The sequence below is a fragment of the Aulonocara sp. 'chitande type north' Nkhata Bay genome, linkage group LG16, assembly GCF_057382095.1.
Source record: "Aulonocara sp. 'chitande type north' Nkhata Bay isolate Kocher_YH1m ecotype deep benthic linkage group LG16, A_spYH_male_GT1.1, whole genome shotgun sequence".
Classification (NCBI taxonomy): Eukaryota; Metazoa; Chordata; class Actinopteri; order Cichliformes; family Cichlidae; genus Aulonocara; species Aulonocara sp. 'chitande type north' Nkhata Bay.
This window is the reverse complement of record NC_141359.1, coordinates 12,895,427-12,915,718: the sequence shown is the minus strand read 5'-3', so window position 1 is coordinate 12,915,718 and position 20,292 is coordinate 12,895,427. Positions and strand designations below refer to the sequence as shown.

Genomic DNA, 20,292 nt, shown 5'->3' with positions numbered 1-20,292 from the left:
TTCATGAGTGGGAGCACCGTTCAGTCCTCTTAAATGTGTGCAAGCTGCCAGAAACTTGAATATTTGACTAGAAATGCGCAGTAGTTAAGTAGTCACGCACCTGTGATTAGACTGAGAATAAGCTGGAATCCCAGCAAATACAAAAGCAGAGGTGACACACTGAGCTCAGCAGAAAGACAAAAAAAATAAAATAAATCAACTGACACAGTTTAATTTACAAATGAAATCTTTATGTAGTTTCTTCAAAAGAAATGAAACCCATCCATCCAATCACCATTACTAAATTGAATTTTGCTGGCCGTTGGCCACAGGCTGTTTGCTACAGGTTTTCTTTGCATGTCTATGTCAAACAAGTCTTCGATGAAACATGCTTGATTTATCCAGATACTTTTGCATTCAAACATTTTATTTAGGTAAAAATCATACAATTTGCACAGCTGAGTAATTCCCATGCAGTGCAGTTACCTATAAGCTAATACAGAAAGCAAAGTCTACACCTAAAGAGCTCAGAGGTTCTCCGCAGACCGTGGAGCAAGTCTCCGGGTTCTGCCTGCAGTCAGCATGCACAGAGCCTCCTGTTAATCCCCAGCAGCCCAAAGAGCTGCCGTGTAAAAGATCAGCGCTGCAGACCTGCTCCACGTTCCCAGAGAACCCCAGAGGTGTCATATATGCAAATACAACAATGAGAATAAACCACATGTTTGTTTCTTTAAGGATTGCCATGTGCCAGACATTCACTGGAGAAAAATAATCATCAGGTCAAATTAGAATAAAGAGTTATTAATGCACACAATTGGAGAATCTGAACACTTTTGCACTGATATGCTTAGGACATTTATTTGCTTTTTAGACAGCATTATACCAAACCTTGGCATGTTTGTTAAGATTCTGTTTCAAATTTCGTTGACCAATTAGTATTATCTAATAGAGATGACTGGCCCTGAGGAGGCCCTGAAACAGCTGTGGATATTATTTACTGAGTCCAATGTATCTTCGACATTAAAAAGCTCACACTACCCCGAAATATATAAATTTCACGCATACAGGTGACATTCAACATTCAAGTGCCAGTGTTTTTTTTTGAACTGTCTTTTGGTCAAGTTTCTGAAACTTTCAAAGAATCACTCTGAGGCTTACAAAAATAAATATTTGTCAAAAATGCTTAATAAATTACACAAAACTAGCAGCAAAAGTAGAATCTAGAAATCTGTGCAAATGGCTAAATTCCCCCGACTGCTAAATCCCCTGGTCCCAAATAAATCCTGGTTTTTAACATTGAGAACCCTTCCCCTTTGTAAACAAGCTGCGTTATTTTTCTCCTCCTCTGTCTCCTCACACAATATTTGGAAGCTTAAGGACACATATCCAAGACATCTATATAAAACTCTAGATGTGCAATAAAACAACTTTCGTAAAACTCGATGGGCACAACATACGAGGGCCTACACACCTAAATCAAGTAGCACCATTCAATCTCAAGTTCTCAACACTGTCAGTGCATCCACTTTTATTTTGATTTCTTAAATAAAAAAAAAAGTTCAAGGCACAACAAACCCGATGAGAAAACTGGGAGCATTTTGAGGTGAAACGCCCCATGCGTGTCTTCCCCTCCTCTCCACGGCTGCTCCTCTTTAAGAGGAGAAGCACCTCTGGCTTCACGAAGCCACAGATTTTTTTTTGTCTTTATCATTTTTATACAGTTCTGAGCAGATGAACTCCCAGAAGACCTGACAGTACTTAAATATTTCTTAAAGGAAGTAGACACCACCCCTCCCAACCCCCCCAGTCTTTGGCCACATCCACAGTTACAAAACGCAGCGATGGAAACCAAAGCCACTGACAATGGCGGTGCACTGAAAGCTGCGCCCATCGCCTACAACCCCCCCACCCTAAAGCCCTAACCCCAGTGGTCGGAGTGTTCCTCTAACCTGCATCTGTTCCTTGCTGTTTAATTGAAAAACCTCAGTGATTATTCAAATGCCTGTCTCCTTAAGATGAACCATGCCTCCAACGCAGCTTGAAAAGAGAAAACGTTTGTAATTAAGTTAAGCCTGCGACTCAGTTCACGTGTCCTTTCTCCTTGACCAAAAAACAAAACACTTGCAAGCGTAGAATACCGTGTGGGCCTCGTGATTGCAGGTCGATTCAGGTAAACACTAACACTGCGCTATGCCCCCCCGATGCTGTGGTCCTTTATGCAGCCATTTTGAACTTCACTTTCAAGATAGCAGGCATTTTTGTCTTGTTACACATTTGTAGAGAAACTATTCGAAAACAAAAAAAACAAACAAGAAAACAAAGCAAAACCTGACTCAGTTTTTTAAACTTTTCACGCACCTGCATCAAAAAGGTCTCACGCAAAAAAGGAACAAAACACCGAAACACCGCCCACTTAATGTAGCTAGCACTTGGTAACATACTAGCTGCCGTAACACTGTCAAGTCAATTGAAAAGCATGGAGTAACAAGTTCCAGCATTTATTATTCTTGCATCAACCTCAGCAATTGTTGGCACTGAGCTTAATGACTTCTGTGTTTCTTAAGATTACGATAGGAATGGCTATTTCAAAGACTACCATTTCCGTAAAAAAGGAGCCTGTCCAGGATAGAGTGAGCAAAAAAAGAACACAAATGTAACTTTGTCTCTTACGATTAAAATACGGTCACCTCACAGAGTGGCCCAGTTTGTATTAGATATAGTAATGGCTCCATTAGCTGTTTGAGTATAGAAAAGGCTACATGATGTTCCTGTAATAAATTTGAAGTTCAAATGGAGTCATGACTCCTGAGAGCCACAACACCCCAGTGTTTGCCAAGGTTTGATCAAATCCAAGCTTATTTTACCCTTTAATATTTTTCACCAAACAAAGTCATAGTAAAACAAATTTCAGCTCTTGGCCAGGTTCATCTGGTGAAATGAAAACATAGATTTCCTGTTTAAATTCAAAAGGCACAGTACATTAACATACAAATGATCCTCAGGCTACTCGGTTGGGTTTCCCCCCCACAAAAAAAAACCAAAAACAAAACAAAAATAGTTTTAAAGACGAAAGTCCGAGGTTGCTGTCGGACAATGCATGTCAGCATCCATGGTCACTCTGAGGTGTGCGAAATCTCTGCGGTCTCCGGCGTGCTGCACGTGCTGGTGACGCTCCGTTGCTTCGTGCTGCACTTCCTTTTCGAGAAGCGAATGGCAGAGAACCAGGGTTGGTAATGTACTGTGTGTCAGTGAAGCTACACAGGGAAGGTTTTTTTCTTTTTTTTAATGGTCTGGCTTAAGTCAACATGTGGTTTCCATTGGGTTGGCATGGCAACCTATTCCTATGGTGACTAGTTTCCCCACCAATCCACGCTACCCGAGTGGCTGTAATTTCCTCCGTAGCTGTCGCTGCCGTAGAAGTTCCCACCAAATCCACCTGTGAAGGACACCAACTAAACATTAATTGACGGCAGAGTGAGGTTTTTGTTTACACGCATTTAGAAGAAATTGATCAAACATCAAGTTATTATTAACTAACTTCCCCCAAAATTCTGGATGGAGCGTTTTCAGTGGGAGAAAGGTTTCATCGCTGATCCTTCTTTATCGACTGAAGAAGTCACTTTGATCTCCAAAAGCTGATTCTGTTCATCTGGATGTAGCGTTTTGTGGGAGAAACGTTTTGTCACTCGTCCAAGTGACTTCTTCAGTTTCCAGACTGAAGACTTCTCTGGTGGTTTCGGAGCTAGAGACTGAAGACAGTCACTTGGACGAGTGACAAAACATTTCTCCCACAAAACGCTACATCCAGATGAACAGAATCAACTTTTGGTGATTTACTTACCTGAAAACGCTACGCCCAGATGTCCAACTTTTTAGACATCTGCACGTGGATGCTGCAATTCCTTGATGCATGCTCAATAACCAAATCCCCACCAGGTGCCCACATTAAACAGTTCCAAATAACAAGGTTTGCATGTGTAAGTAATTCTCTTCTCTAGAAAACATTTGACCTCAAAACACTTTTTTTTCATAAATAAGACTAAGCTACTTTGAAAATGATGAGCACAGTTACAGTCAAGAGGGAGGATAAACATGCCAGACACAGGCCATCTGCTCCACACTCATGTCTGGTTTCAAAAACACTGGATGTATCCAGTGTTAACCCCTCAGGCTCCAAAATCTAAAAATCCTAGGCGATTTTCAGAGCTGACATCTGACCTTGAGTTCAAATTCAAACTTGTTAGTAAATTAACCTATATTATGAATTTCACATCAGACATCACCTCATTCTCAAATCACATTCTCCCATAGTTTTCATAACAGTTAAAAAAAAAAAAAAAAGCTGCAAAAAACCCCTGTGCGAATAGTTTGCTTACCTCCACCGAAGCCACGGTTTCCTCCATGGCCTCCAGCGCTGCGCCCTGAGCGGTTGTTACTGAAACTTCCAGAGCCAGGCGTCTGACGGTAATCTCGAGCTCCGAAACCACCAGAGAACCTGAACAAAACCAAAACAATTGGTTAAGTGTTACAGGTTAGGCATTACATAAAAAAAACAAACAAACAAAAACCTCCCACCCCCCAAAAAACCCCAACACCTTAACAAGTATAGTGCTCAGATAGCTCAATTAATTTACAGTACAAGTCAGGAAACACGTTACATTTTGCAGCACAGAACTAAGCTGAATAAGACAGCATTTGTTGTTTCCATGTACCTCTTAGAGCGCCCACGATTGTTGCTCTTGTGCTGGTGCTCATAGGCCAGGCTCTCAAGCCAGGAGGGAACCTCCTGCTTGGCCTCAACCAGAATGTCCAGCAAATCTTTGGTTATGTTGCTGTTTTTGTCGTTAAAGAACGACGTGGCCAGACCTGCACACAAAGGTCAGAGTACACAGTCAAAAGACTATACACCAACAAGGAGCAAATATTCTTTAAAAATCAGTTCATACCGAGGTTGCCCACACGTCCCGTACGGCCGATACGGTGAACGTATTCTTCAATGTCACTGGGCAAATCAAAGTTGATAACGTGCTTCACATTGCTGATGTCCAGACCTCTAGCAGCCACCTGCAAAGGACAATGGAAAAAAAAAAGTTTAACATTAAGCATCTGTAAAAATGCCACATGTTATATTTCACATTCTTATTGGCCATTAGTAGCAAAGTTTGTTGGTTCAGTGTGTGCCACAGTTCCCTCCCCAACCTTGAAGATTAAGAACTTGTCAGAATACTTACAGCTGTAGCCACCAGGATGGGGCAGCGTCCAGACCGGAACTGATGCAGAGCCTCCTCTCTGTCTCTCTGGGATCGATCTCCGTGGATGCTGGTGCATGCATAACCCTCGCGGTAAAGGAAGTCCTCCAGTGCATCGGCTCCTTTCTTTGTTTCCACAAACACCAGAGTCAGGGAGTCTTTACCTGAGCAGCAAGAAATTAAGAAGACAAAAAAAAAGAGGAGCAGGACAAAAAGCATAAGAGAAAAATAATTATTACTTTATGCAAAGCTACACGTGAATTTGAAAATTAAAAAAAACAAAAAAGAAAAGAAAAAAAAAAGCAAAACTTCAAAACACTATCAGAAACAGCTGGCAGTTGCAAGACCATGACTCACAAAAAAAGAAAACAATCAAATACCAAAATGACAACTTAGAAATGGAGACAAGTGGTGCATTAAAAAAAAAAAAGCTTTAAATTTACTGACAACCATTAATTGATAACAATGGCTTTGGTTTCTCTGAATAATTATTTCAATGACTTTAAAAAAAAATTACTACATCTGGAGTAATTTGTTTATATATTGGGCATTAATTGCCATCAGAATAAAAGCTCAAGATAATCAACATGACAGAGGTATTGGGGTAAGACAGGCCATTCCACGTTTTGCATTATTCACAGCTAACCCTGCAATAGTTTCGCCAACAACAAACAACATTCCTCAAAACTTGCAAGTACCTTCAAATAAAACAGATCAGCCAAATCCAACTGAATGGTTAACGTGGTACCATGTTCACCATTTTTTAAAACAACTAAACCACATTTTTGGTGGTAGCATTAAGTCACCATGGAGGTGGCATGTTGCTTTGGTGCCTAGACATATAATCGAGTGATGGCTCATTCACCATTAAACCCTAACCTGGTCCTATTCACTGTCATCTATTATAGCCATTTAGGAGCTCTAACCAAGATTAACAGACACACTGTTCACTGACTTCACAGATCAGCGCCATTAAATTTGTCACAGCCTTCCGACTTTCAGAAAGAGCCAGCTGATCCTAGTTCCAAAACTAAACACACACTAAAACACTACACTGTCTAACATTTCACAGGGGAGTTTTAAATCAGTCTATGCACTGCTTGGCAAGTGTTACCACTTATTGGAAATGAAATTTGAAAGACAAAAACAAAACTAAACTGAGGCATGTCAGCTGCAGCAGAGCAGAGGGAACGGGATGAACTGTGGGATGTGATGTTTCTTGCGTGTCAAAGTAAAGTTATGGTATGTTAACACTTACCCGTTTTCTCTGGGGCTTCTGTCACATTTTCCTGAACCTCACTGGGAATAACTAAGATAAAACCAAACCGGCCAGTAAACGCAAGGCTACAACAGCTTTAGATCATTGTGAGAAGCTAACCCCTTAAAAACACATTCAAGTGGTTTTAGTGCCTGCTCACCAAATTGCATCAGATCATTTTTACATTTCACTTTTTGATATAATGACAGATTGTTAGAAATGTAGCAAAGTCAATATTAGCTCGGTATGGGGCAGACAAACAGGATGAAGGGTTAGAGCCCAAAGCTCTTTATGGGAGGGGGAAAAAATAAAAATAAAAGTGCATGTGCAATCTCACCAGTGGCATTGAGCAAATCAAGGAGGAAGGACCTCTTGTCTGTCTCCTCTACCCAGACCACCTTTTGGGTGATGTTTTCTGAAGTGGAACCAACACGCCCCACGGCAAGGAAAATGTAGTCCTCCAGGAAGTCACGAGCCAGGATCTATAATAAGCAAGTTCAAATATGAGTATGCAAATATTTATATTGCACACATATGAAATATGGTTTTGTATACCTGCCAGCAGGCCGACGTACCTGGATCTCTTTGGGAAAGGTAGCACTGAACATCATAGTCCGGCGGATGCCTTTTGGTGGCATTGTGTCTTGTTCCACAATACGTCTGATCTGTGGCTCAAAACCCATGTCCAACATGCGATCAGCCTCATCCACAACCAGGTAGCTGCGAGTACATTTAATAATTAGCAATTATAAATAAGGGAGTCAGACATTTCCATTAAAGCAACATTTCTTCCCATGAAACCCAAAATTGTTCTGTGTAATACTCACTGGCAGTAATCCAGCCCGATCTTGCCCCGCTCCATCATGTCGACCAGACGTCCAGGTGTGGCCACCAGCAGGTGACAGCCTCTCTCCAAGTCCCTGATCTGCTGGCCAATATCAGCACCACCGTACACAACGCAGGGACGCACCCTTGAGCGGTAGGCAAACTAAAGGAGGAAGGAAACAATTCAGCTTGGCGAGTCAATATTTTGGCAGACCAAGATTATGCCAGACGTTTCTAGCTCACCTTCCTCGCCTCATCATAGATCTGCAATGCGAGTTCTCTGGTGGGAGCCAGGACAAGGGAGATTGGGTACTGCTTACGGCGTCCATACCTTCCATTCTCCTGAGAAGACAAAACATGTTTATGAGAAAAAGCCAGATGTTTGTTTCGTTCAGTTATTGTGCCGTTTCTGTCCACAGCACCTGTCCACTGTTCTTGGCAGCCTGCAGAGCGTCTCCTGGCCCTTCCGTGTAGATCTGACTCAACACTGGCAGTAAGAAAGCAGCAGTCTTACCAGAGCCTGAAACACAGCAAGGGTCATACAGTGTTATTTTGGCGTACTAACATCAAACTACGGACCCAAAAAACAAGCCCTCTCTAGGGTTATTTAAATATTACAACAGAAACAAAGTTCATGGTTACCAGTTTTCGCTGGTAGTCAAGTGAACGCAGAATATGTAGAGATACTAACCAGTCTGGGCACAGGCCATCAGGTCTCTCTTGGACTTGATGATTGGGATAGCATACTTCTGGACAGGGGTGGGGCGAGTGTAGCGACTAAGGTTAATGTTCCCCATGATAATCTCGCCCATTTCCACATCATGGAACTACAAAAGAATAAAGTATGCCATATATAAACATATAAACAAGCCATTTTTATTTTTTAAAACAAAACCATGAAACTAAATCACTTACGCTTTCAATGTGGGGTGGGCAACTGCTTCCAGTAGCTTCCACTGGAATATCATCATATTTCTCAAAGTTTATGCCGGTGTTGCTTGCAGAGAAAAGCTCGCTAGAAGACAATACAGAAAAGTTTAGGTTTTGGATAACCACGGCTGTTAGTTTGCTATAGGTGAACGGAATCTGTCTTACTGTTCCAGACGCTCATTGGGAGCAGTGGGCTTGGACCAGTCATCATCTCTGGACTCTTCTGCCCAGCGGCTATTTCCTCCACCAGCAAAACCTCCACGCTCGTATCTGTGCACACAAAGGTTATTTAAATGAACTAAATTGTCATGAGACTTTGAAATTAGATAAAAACAAGCTATAACCGACAGTTCTTTTTCCAAACTCTCAGCACTATTTTTCCATACTCTCTGCAATAATAGCCATGCTGGGATTGTATGGTACAATCAAAAACATTTCTGCTAATCTCTCTGCTGTTCTAACAGTAAACCAATTAGTGAGGTCAACGCTTCACTAATTGGTTTAAACAATCAGTGAAGCCAGACTGGTTGGGTTAATTACCAGATGGAGAAACAATTTCACATAAAAATGAACAAATGCAAATACTATCAGGCAATACAAGACTTTGCTCTCGGGACATGTTAAAATACCAAAATTATAAACAGTACATTACTGAACGCAATGACACCCACCTTCCTCTTGAGCCTGCCCCGCGGTCGTTGAAGAAGGCAGACTTGGACCTATCAGAACGTCCCCCAAAGCTGTTGTAGGCCGCATCCCTGGGAGGTCCTCCCCAGCCAGCTTCTTTGTTTTCGTAATTGCCAAACCCTGTAATAAAAATATATTGGTCAGTGGCAATATTTGTACCTTTTTTGGAGCGGGCAAAAGAGCGGTTACAACCGACACCCTTCTTACCAACAGCAAAACACACTTGTGTTTCCCCTAAAGCAAAAATACCATTAAATGTTAAAAATCTAGTTACTCTAACAAAGTGCAAAGTTAATATTGCAAATAACAACTTCCAGTTTATACAGAGTAAATATACTGTATTAAAAATAAGGGGTGGGGGAGGGTAGACTTTACAATGGAAAAACTACACTACGACTAGGGCTACAGCTGGACATTTTTAAGGACAACAGGTTTTTCCCACCTGCATTTTGCAATGGCTGATTAAACGAACCTCCACCCCTGTTACCACGGTAGGCACCACGCCCACCTCTATCATTGCGAGGGGGTCCACGCCCTCCAAAGCCCCCGTTTGTGCGGTTGTCGTGGTAACCATTCACAAAGCCATTGGTGCGTCCGGAATCCCATCCAGGTGAATCTTTATTGGGCGGAAAAAGAAAAATTGAAAAAAATAAATAAAAATATATTAAATAAGAGTTGTTAGGAAAAGCAGAAAGCGGCATGTTACTTATTTGTGTCAGTAAGCCAGTACACACGTCTGCGCTCAGTGCTGTCTATCCATGAGCCTCTCATTACTAGTTGACCTATTTTTAATCTGAATTACTGGCAGTGGATATAAGCAACTCAATTACACTAAAACCTGGGACTCAAGTCTCAAGTAAAGCATCACCACCATTAGTGTCACATATTCATATTATCTAAGTTGCATAACCATGTACTTGATCTGTACAAAGGAATAGCTGTGGACAAGTCAATGGTGTTTACATTAAATAAAAAAAAAGTTTAAAAGAAGTAGTGACTACTGAGGTGTTGCCTTATTTTATTTGGTTACACACAAGTTGTTCTACAAAGACCAGCTGAACCTCGTTTCTTCCTATATGGGACATTTACCACAACGATCTGCCCAGCTTTGGACACTGGCTGTGTCATCATTCCCATCGGTGGCCACACTGTTACCAGTGCGGGCTGAGGATGAGGCTGGTGGAGGGGGACAATGGTAGTTAGTGCTGCCATACTGAGGCATGCTGAAAAGCTCAATCTATGCCACAGCAGTATCAAGGGGCAGACCAACCACAGACCTATTCTTCAAGTAGTTTGGCTTTAGGGGAGGGAAAACAAACAAACAAAAACGTTCAGCCTAAAGGTCTAATTAAACCTGCCCTGGGGCTTTTCATTTCCACCACTGCGGCAGATTTAAACACGTACAAACAACCCCAAAGATTCACAAGCACTGGCCAATCTGTCTGTGGGTAGTGAACCAGTAAATTCTGTCTTGATACAGATCTGAGTCACTAAAGAGAAAAAAATATTTTGTCAACAGAACAAAAAATATAATTTTTTTTTTTACAAGCTGAATATTTGCCATTTTAAGGTACATTTCAGACAGACAACCAACTCTGCAAACTTTAATCTTGCATATTTAGAAAAACATGTTCCGACTTGACTTTAACAAACATACATAAGCCAATTTTAAATTGAGTATGACACATTGCACGTAATACTTGTACTATGAAGCAAGACTTATCTTGATTTTATCTGGGTTTTGAGTAGTACTTTGGCGCTTCACTTCTTACAAGGGTACATCACCATGGTAACCCCGCCTGTTCTGAACTAAACAATCCTTTTGTCCATTTAAAGCACCGAAAATCTTTGTACTGATAAATAGATTACTCAATTTTTTGACCCAAGACCCCCCAACCCCACCACAAACACACACAAAATTATTTCAAACATTAATATATGATCTTTGTATTTGCTGACATATCAACTTTGCAAGCAGACTCAGCCTACGTTTGAATTCTGTACCAAAAGGCACCTCTAGGCTGCAGCTGAAAGAACAAAAACATATCAAATATTACCCTTGTAATTTCCTTTCACATCTGATCTTCTGCTGCATACAGACCTGCAAATGTTGACCAGATGCTTCCATTGCCACAAGTTCAACTTGTCATGTGTAAACTTGTGCATAGCTAAAATAATGAGCACGGAGTTGATTTACTGAATTGTTAACCATCTAACCACTACTTAGCCCGTTTGCTGATGTTAGAGATATTGAAGCCAAATAACAGATATTCCAGGTATGTTGTAGCTTTGTATTGCAGGGTCCAGGATTTGAGAGATTTTAGTGACTCAGAGTGGCATCAGACCCAAAAATACATGTGGTAAAGCACAGAGTGCAGCAATGTTAGAACCTGATGTTCCGAGACAGAGTCCAGTGGACTTCAAACCAATAACCTACATAAACCAAAGAGAAAATTCACAAATTCATCCATAAATACTTACGCAAACAATGCAAGCTACAACTAGAGTTGAATTTTAAATAGTTTGAATAACAAGTCAAAATCCCCAGCCAATGTTTCCCATAAAACTGAACACAGCACTTTAAGAAAAAGGGAATCCACAAAACATAACTAAGGATTACAAAAAGTTAAACATCCATGACTGAATACTTGGCAGTCATTAAAGCATACAATACACACAAAGGTATAAGGTTTTACCATACAAGTTCGAGTTATAATTCATCTGGTGATTCTGGACAACTTACAGAAAACAGCACTGTGTCCTTCTGCCCCATTTTGATCATGCCACAAAAAAAAAACAAAAAAAACAACAACAACAAAAAAAAACATTCAACAGCAAATGTATGGCATGTTCTGGAGATGCTTGTAGACCACATGCTCACAGATTTCTTTTTGTTTATAGAACACAGATTTACACTGAATGGAAGTTTGGCTGCCATGCTGTCCAGGCTATGAAGAATTAATTCTGCTCCATTACCAACTGGAGAGATTAAACAGACTCTAAAAAGCCAAACAATGATGCCCTCAGTCAACTATTTTCATTTAAATGCAAAACAAAAAAAGGCCACGAAGGACAACTGTTAATCAGTCTACTTACAAAACATGAGTTTAAGACAAACACACACACAGATCATGATTCAATCATGTGTCAAGGAGGTGTTTGTATGCAGATTTCTGTTCTAACGGTCAACTGCAGATTGCACTGGACACTGACTTTACACCACGTAAAATAACCAAGGAAATCACCTGAGGTTATCAGCTGGAACACAATTGTGCGTGCAACCAGGTTATCAGTGCTGTATTCAATGGCCAATCCTTTTAAAAACATAAAATGTAAGCAGATAAAAAGCTGTGAAGTCAAAAAAGAACCCAGAACTGCAACTGAGAGGCTCCAGCTAATAAATATTGTGAATCCCAATAATAATTCAGTGTTCAAATAACTTGACCACAAAAGTCCTACTTTGACTTAATGACTGAGGCTAACATGGTGTAACGTATGCATGACTGGACAACACAAAAGTTGATATCGTCTTGTTATTAGTAAAACAGCCACACTAGTGATGCAATGCACTTAAAAAAATAAAATAAAAATGCATCATTAGCAACTCTGTTTGCAAGCTTTGAAAAATGCAGTGTTAGGCCCAGATTTGTGCTGCTTTTTTCCTCTAAGTGACCACAACAAAGCAAGGGCACACTGACTAAGCTACATACACTAAGAAACTCTGCATGGCATGCAGGTAGAGGTCAAAGTATACCACATTGGTTTCGCCAATCCCCACTGTAGGCATGGTAAAAGGCAAGCTCTTGAGAGGCCAGTCTTGGGTAACCTGAGCAAAGGTAGGGGAAGCAGGCTATAAAAAGACTCATGAGTACTGGCTCATGCAGTATGAGTGTTGGGCTTGACTTCACGCTTATAGTTACCAGTCTGACAGTCATCCCATCCTGAAGTATAGTTATTTCTGTGTCTTTGCTGACACACTGCCTGCCATGGTTGGGGGCACGGCTTAGAAGAAACTTGGGGCACACAGCAGGTAAAATATTGGCTTTATTATACAGTGGGAATATAGTTCTAATAAATCGAATATATTTTAACTAACTACAGTGAAGAAAAGCAACGAACCAACAGGGTGATGCTTAGATTCCTCTCCCCCCCCCTCAAAACTCCAACCAATTTCAACTGCAAGCATTCCAGCATAGAGAAGCACATCAATTAAACATGAACTCATTATACTTTTACAGTGGAGTTAGGGCTGTGCGATATGACCAAAATCTCATATCCCGATATAAAAATTCCATCGTCCCGATAACGATATAAATCACAAAAATGTAACATTTTCTGTAAATTCTGTGAATCTCGACTTGCGGGAAGTGTTTCCAGCTGCGCATCATGTAGCTGGAGTCGAGTGTTTTAACCGATGTATGAAGCTATACATTTTTAGACATAAGTTGTAACGGCCGCCGTTTTCTTTGTGAGTATTTATTACACGGCGTGCTGCGGAGAAAAGCCTGTTCTAACGTTTGAGGCTAAGGTTTGTCTATTAGCACCTGGCGGCTCTTTTTTACTTCTCATCCGTAAATAATCTGCTCTTTCACGTGATTCAGTTTATTTTTGAAAATTCTCAACAGGATCTTGAGCTTTATTGTGAAAGGTTTATGTGGAACATAAACAAGCGACACGCGATGGTTTTACCGTCGTTGTTGCTAACCACAACGCATAAAAACAGGTGCTTGTCAGTCCGTAGTGTGGTTATATTAAACATAAGAGAAAGAGAGAACTTTAAGAAATTAATACAGTCACTACAGTGACCATCAAAACGATGAAAAAATATTGCCGTAAACAGTTTATTTTGCGACACCACGAAACAAACGATAGCGTAAAATGAAACTATAGACGTTTTTATATCGTCATCCGATATATATATATATATCGTTATATCGAACAGCCCTAAGTATAGTGTATGGATCTAACCTGACCCTCCCTTCACACTGGCTTTGCTGGTGTGTACAAAAAAATGGCTATTTCATGCATCTTTAAAAAAAATGCAAGTTGCCCTCAGCAAAAGCAGACAGAAGGGACTTACAGAAATTTACTGGTGCCACTGAATAACCGCACTGTCTACCAGCGGAATAACCATTTCCTGCTGTGGAATAAGAAAACAGTACAACGAGAAAAAACGTCAAGTGTGCAATGACACAGGAGTATGATTCCAAATGTTGCCCTTTTTTTAAGTTTTAATGTCAGTTTTTGACTTACTATGCCAGGCATGACGTATGTGGATTTAAGGCCTTTAGCAGAGCAAATATGTACAGAAGGAAATTATAATAATATATATAAAAAATAAAATAAATAAAAAAAACTCCTCAGCCACCTCACTCTGGCTACAAAACCAAAATATTACCTCAGTTTAAAAAAAAAAAAAATCAATAAAACACCCCCCCCCCACACACACACAAACCCACCCTCCCTCCACATTCCCCTTTATCAGAGCAGCCAATAGCTAGCACTCCTCTTTGTTCACATGCGATACACTGTACCAACCAAAGAATATGAGTCAGAAAAATTGCGCATGAAATTACTCGAACCAAATCAAAACTTTTGAAAATTGCCATATTCTCCTACTTATGAGCAGTCTAGGGTGAAAATACAAAGCCAGAGCTGTAATACAATACCACTTGCCCTACTTTTGCAGTGCCAAAATAAGTTCTCATGCAAAGATGCAGAAAGCCCAATTGACATTACGTTGTCCTCAATCTCTGCCTAGGACAAATGTTCCCTCATTTTGTATGCTCTAAAATGCTGCAAACACTGCACAACTACCAATTTTTTGGTACGAATGTTTTAGTCGAGATTATAAGATGCATCTTCTTAGAGCCTCATTTCCCCCCCTCAATTGTGCTTGCTTTTACCATGCTCTGATGGGCATTTATCATCAACAAAAAAGACAAACTGGTGTTGATGGGCTAACAGCAGATCGGCAGGTAAGTGTTAAACTTACCATTTTTGGGAGCATCTTTGTTCCTCAAGTGAGGTGGAATGTAACGTCCTGGATAGAGGAGAAAAAAAAAGTTTACCAAAATGTATGAAATCTGGCAATATTAGTGATTATGGGTACAACTGTAGATTTAAATAATGCTTAGGGCTTAACCCACCAAGCAGGTTTTAAAAAGTTTTATTATGAACAAGGTTTTTTTCCCCCCCTTTGTCTCGAGTGCCAAAGAACTCCATGAAAGTTGTACCACACTGTAAACAACGTTACACAAGGCTTACGCTGATAAAGCAGCGTTATCGATTTACATTTACCACTGACAAGTAAAATCTGCTTTATTACTTACTGCCAGTTCCTCCACCTTGTCCGTCAGCCGAGTTCAAGTCTAGGGCAGCAAGCTATAAATTACAAAGAAAAAATAAACATAAAGAAAGGTAAAAAACGAACTAGAACACACAACTGCTATATTTGAAAACCATTACTTGACCGGAAACACTGGTTAGCCGCTTTTTTGAAGCGGGACAGCTTCAAGTGGATTTCTAAATAACCGAGGTTAGAATTTACGATCATTGAAGTTAGGCCTAACAGTAAAAATAAAACTATATATACCGGAAATAAAAATATGCCCTCTTAATTTCGCTCAATTTCGACTCCTAAATATATATTCCAAGCGACTTAAAAAATTTAGAGGATTACATTTCAGAAATAACTGTCGCTGAAAAACGGTGCCAACATTTTTTCCTGCGCCACGTTTCAGGTTCAGAAGGCCTCACTCTAGCCGGGCTAACGCGGTTGGATACCGGCCGGGTGGTAAATGTTAGCCAACCCTGTATATTTCCATTGGTTACAGTACGTTTTCACCAGAGTCTGTTCACTTGCTATACTTAACATAGCTTGGGGCGACAACTTGTCGTATTTTAAGGTAAAAACTTGGAAGTGTCCGAGCTTGTTAGTGCCAATTAGCCATCACAACGCATCGGCAAGCGTCGCCATCACAAACGTCGTCACCTCCATTTTAGCAGCCGCAGCGTTAGCCTAGCATCAGGCTAGGAAGTGGGCTAACGAAGCGCTCAATTTCTCCTCGAAACTACAAGTGCGTAATGGAAAATTCCAAAATTTCTAGGAGAACAACAGAAGAACAAAATAGTTTCTTACCTGCTGATCTAGACCGTGTGGATTATCAACGACCACATGACTCATAACTAAAGAGAGTAGTGGGGGATTATTTCTGAAGAGAAAGGATTTTCTTTGTTAGCACAGCCGGCTATTCCCGTAACGTTAAAGCTTTTTTTCTGTACAAATTACGAACTTGAATCGACAGTTATCTATAAAGTTCCCTTGAAGATTATATTTACTTTAAATAAATAAAAAGACGTTATTTATTATAAATATAAATGCTGATCAAGTTTCCGATTGAAATGATCGTTGCGGAGCTGTTCAGCAAAAAACCCCTCCCGGTAGGCTTGACCGTGGTGGAATGAGACACCGAAGGTTGAGGTAGCGCGAGATATCGCTTTTGGCACCTCAGGTCGGCGGGCTACAAAGCAAATATCGCGATGTTTCCTTTAATCTCTGATTGGTTTAGCCAGGGAAACATGAAACTCAATCCCTAGTGTGTGTACTGCCACCGAGCAAATCGACTGCATTTTGCCTTGAAAAAAATTAAGAAAGAAAGAAAAATATGACTGAAACCAGAGTTGAAGACAAGAACTAACAGACTTAAAAACTCCTTTGTCCCACACGCCATCAGACTGTTTAACTCCTCTCTGGAGGGGAGAGGGAGGGGAAACAGGAAACAGGAGGACAAAGGAGGGGGGAACAACTAAGCTGTAGTGCCTCTTCACCTCACTGTACAATACCTTGTGCAATACTTTTTGTAAATAGTCAACAGTGCAATAGACTCAATACTTGAAATGTGCAATTCACTTGTATTTTTATTTTTTATTCCTATTTATTCTATTTATCCCCTTTGTATATTTTATTTATATTTGTCTCTGTATTTATGTGTGTGTGTGTGTGTGTGTGTGTGTGTGTGTGTGTGTGTGTGTGTGTGTGTATATATATATATATAACAATTCTGTAACTGTAACTTCGGTTGTTGCTGTGCTTTTTTTTTTGGAAGTCGAATTTCCCAGAGGAACCCACCCGAGGGATTAATAAAGTTCTATCTTATCTTATCTTAGTTACAGACAGGGGGAATAAAGTCTCTCTTTGCCGGTTTGAGTAAACAGCGCTCTGTAGTGCCTGCAGTTTGTACAGTCTGTGTCCAGGATGTGAGGGGTCTGCAGAGATGTTTTCTACCCGTTTCCTGACCCAGGACCTGTGCATGTCATGGATGGAGGGAAGATCAGCACTGGTGATCCTCTCTGCAGACCAGATTGACCGTTGAAATCTGGCCCTGTATTGCTTTGTGGCTGAACCAAACCACAGAGTGATTGATGTGCAGAGGACAGAGTGGATCATGGCACCAGCAATTCCTTTGGCAGGTTTCCTGAGTTGCCACAAGAAATACAACCTCTGCTGGGCCTCCTTCTGTAGAGTCCATAAGGTGGACCATTTCAGATTGCGTGAAAAGTTACATCATAGTGAGCCACATTGGGGGCATGTGTTGTTTAGGAATGTGAGGGGGAGAGGGTGGGGGGATTTCTCTGATAGTCCAATGTCATTTCCACCGTCTTTAACAAATTCAGCTCTAGGTGGTTCTGACTGCATCAGTGGACCAAGTGGTCCATCTCCCATCTGTACGCGTACTCGTCATTGTTCTGGATCAGACCAATGACCTTGGTGTCATCCGCGAACTTCAGGTGTTTCACAGATTATTCTCCTAAGGTACAGTCGTTAGTGTAGAAGGAGAAGAACGGCGGGGAGGGCACAAACCCCTGGGGGAGGCTAGTGCTGATGGCCACTTGTTGCTGCCTGTCCGTCAGGAAGCTGGGATCTACTGACAGCTGGAGGTGGGCACAGTAAGCTGGTTGAACTTTCGGTGGAGGATGTCTAGGATTACAGTGTTGAAGGCCAAGCTCAAGTCCACGAACAGTATCCTGGCGTACATCCCAGGTTGATCAAGGTGGTGCAGGATGTAGGGGGCAAACTGTAGGGGGTCCAGCAGGGGGTCTGTGATGTCCTGTTTCAACACCAGTCCTTCAAAGGACTTCATGACCACAACGGGCCTGTACTCAATTAACCCTGCAATGGTGGACTTCTTTGAGACCAGGATGATGAGAGAGAGATGAGATGAAACTTTATTAATCCCTCGGGTGGGTTCCTCCGGGAAATTCAGTTTCCAGTAGCAAAGCACCGAAAGAAGTTGCATGTTACAGATACATTAAGGGGAATGAGAGTAAGGATATAAGCATAAATACACCATATATACACAGAATACAGAATATACAATATGGATAAATAGGATTGCTCATTTGAGTGAGTATATTGCACAGTGATTATTGCACAGTCAAATATAAGAAAGAGACAAAAAACAAAAAACAAATATTGCAAATATTGCACCGTGTAGAAAAGCCCCTACAACTCAGTTGTTCCCGCCCTCCCTTGTCCCCCTGTTTCTCCTCCCTCTCCCCTCCAGTGAGGAGTTAAACAGTCTGATGTTGTGTGGGACAAAGGAGTTTTTAAGTCTGTTGGTTTTTGACTTTGGGAGAAGCAGCCTGTCACTGAATAGGCTCCTCTGATTGTTTACGACCGTGTGCAGAGGATGCCCGGCATTGTTCATAATGTCCATCAGTTTCTTTAAGGTCCTTTTCTCTGCCACTGTCACCAGAGTGTCCAGCTTCATGCCGACCACAGAGCCAGCCTTCCTGATTAGTTTCTCCAGTCTGGATGAGTCCCTCTTTGCTGTACTGGTCCCCCAGCACACCACAGCATAGAAAAGGACTCCTGCGACCACCGACTGGTAAAACATCCTCAGGAACTTCCTGCAGATGTTAAAAGACCTCAGCCTCCTGAGGAAGTACAGTCGGCTTTGGCCTTTTTTATACAGGTTCTGCATGTTGCATGACCAGTCCAGTTTATTGTCCACCCACAGCCCGAGGTACTTGTATGTGTTGACCACCTCCACCTCCTCCCCCTCTATCTGAACTGGCAGTGGACCTGGTCTGGACCTCCCGAAATCCACAACCAGTTCCTTGGTCTTTGAAGTGTTGAGTTGCAGGTGGTTTGTGTGACTCCATGCGACAAAGTTCCTCACCAGACTTCTGTACTCCTCTTCCTGATCATCCCAGATACACCCCATGATGGCCGTGTCATCTGCAAACTTCTGAATGTGGCATAATTCAGAGTTGTAGCAGAAGTCAGAGGTGTACAGGGTGAAGAGAAGAGGGGACAGCACAGTTCCCTGTGGTGCTCCTGTGCTGCTGACCACAGTGTCCGATGTGATGTCCTTCAGCCTGACGTACTGTGGTCTGTCGGTGAGGTAGTCGGAGATCCAAGCCACCAGGCAGGGGTCCACCTGCATCCTGTTTAGTTTCTCCTGGAGCAGACAGGGCTGGATTGTATTAAAGGCACTGGAAAAGTCAAGAAACAGGATCCTGACCGTGCCTTTTCCCCCATCCAGGTGTGAGTGGGCTCTGTGTAGGAGGTACAGGATGGCATCCTCCACTCCGACACCCGCCTTGTAGGCGAACTGTAGTGGGTCCTGGGCATGTTGTACCTGTGGTAGGAGGAGGTTGAGGAAGAGCCGCTCTAGAGTCTTCATAAGATGTGACGTCAGTGCCACCGGTCGGAAGTCATTCAGCTCATTGGGCCGGTTCTTTTTGGGGACCGGGACAATGCAGGATGTCTTCCATAGGGCGGGCACTCTCCCCAGTCGCAGACTGAGGTTGAAGACTCGTTGTAGCGGCTCCCCAAGTTCAGCAGCACACGCCTTTAGCATCCTAGGACACACCTTGTCTGGGCCTGCTGCCTTTCTGGGGCGAAGCTTCCTCAGTTGTCTCCTGACCTGATCCACTGTGACACTGGGAGATGATTGGAAGGGGGGGAGAGAGGCTGTTGTGCTGTTTAGAGAGGGGTTGGAGAAGGAGGAGGGGGGGGGATGTCATAGTGTCAGGGAGGGGGGGAAGCGAGGGAGGTAGGAGAGTAGGGAGAGGACTCTGTAGTAAAGGTGAGGGTGAGGGTGGGGGGGTTGTGGGCTGGTCAAACCTGTTGAAGAAGTTGTTGAGTTCGTTTGCCTTCTCCACAGTCCACTGTGCTTTTCTTGGTGTTGTGGCCTGTGATGGTTTTCACACCATTCCAGACCTCCCTCATATTGTTCCTCTCCAACTTCTGCTCCACCTTCCTCCTGTAGGTGTCCTTTGCTTCCCTCAGGCAGCGTTGATGGTGGAGCATTTGAAGCAAGAGGGCACCTGACACAGCTCCAGAGGTCTGTTAAA

At 42.0% G+C, this 20,292-nt stretch overlaps 1 protein-coding gene across 11 annotated transcripts; it reads right to left on the bottom strand.

The window, feature by feature from the left end:
- Window positions 1-208: 208 nt before the first annotated feature.
- On the bottom strand, window positions 209-16,408 carry ddx3xa (DEAD-box helicase 3 X-linked a). 11 transcript variants are annotated; one of them, XM_086267284.1, is made up of 23 exons: window positions 16,070-16,408; window positions 15,261-15,312; window positions 14,924-14,971; window positions 14,009-14,068; window positions 13,048-13,104; window positions 12,849-12,941; window positions 12,683-12,754; window positions 9,371-9,544; window positions 8,913-9,048; window positions 8,407-8,511; window positions 8,227-8,326; window positions 8,003-8,138; window positions 7,734-7,831; window positions 7,555-7,653; window positions 7,314-7,474; window positions 7,062-7,206; window positions 6,824-6,968; window positions 6,487-6,537; window positions 5,211-5,392; window positions 4,926-5,043; window positions 4,692-4,845; window positions 4,356-4,474; window positions 209-3,415 (listed from the first exon to the last, which is right to left on the bottom strand). In XM_086267284.1, exons 1-23 carry the CDS (start codon window positions 16,112-16,114, stop codon window positions 3,330-3,332), a joined length of 2,436 nt encoding a protein of 811 aa, XP_086123410.1. In that variant the 5' UTR covers window positions 16,115-16,408; the 3' UTR covers window positions 209-3,329. The 11 variants fall into 11 exon arrangements, with proteins under 11 accessions (XP_086123410.1, XP_086123414.1, XP_086123411.1 ...); XM_086267288.1 differs by having other exon boundaries at window positions 9,437-9,544; XM_086267285.1 differs by lacking the exon at window positions 6,487-6,537.
- Window positions 16,409-20,292: the final 3,884 nt, after the last annotated feature.

Coding starts and splice junctions, on each gene's coding strand:
- ddx3xa (XM_086267284.1), bottom strand. CDS start 16,114: ATGAGTCATGTGGTCGTTGATAATCCACACGGTCTAGATCAGCAG. Junction 6,969..7,061: donor CCTTTCCCAAAGAGATCCAG/GTACGTCGGCCT, acceptor TGCTTATTATAG/ATCCTGGCTCGTGACTTCCT. Junction 6,538..6,823: donor TGATTTGCTCAATGCCACTG/GTGAGATTGCAC, acceptor GTTTTATCTTAG/TTATTCCCAGTGAGGTTCAG.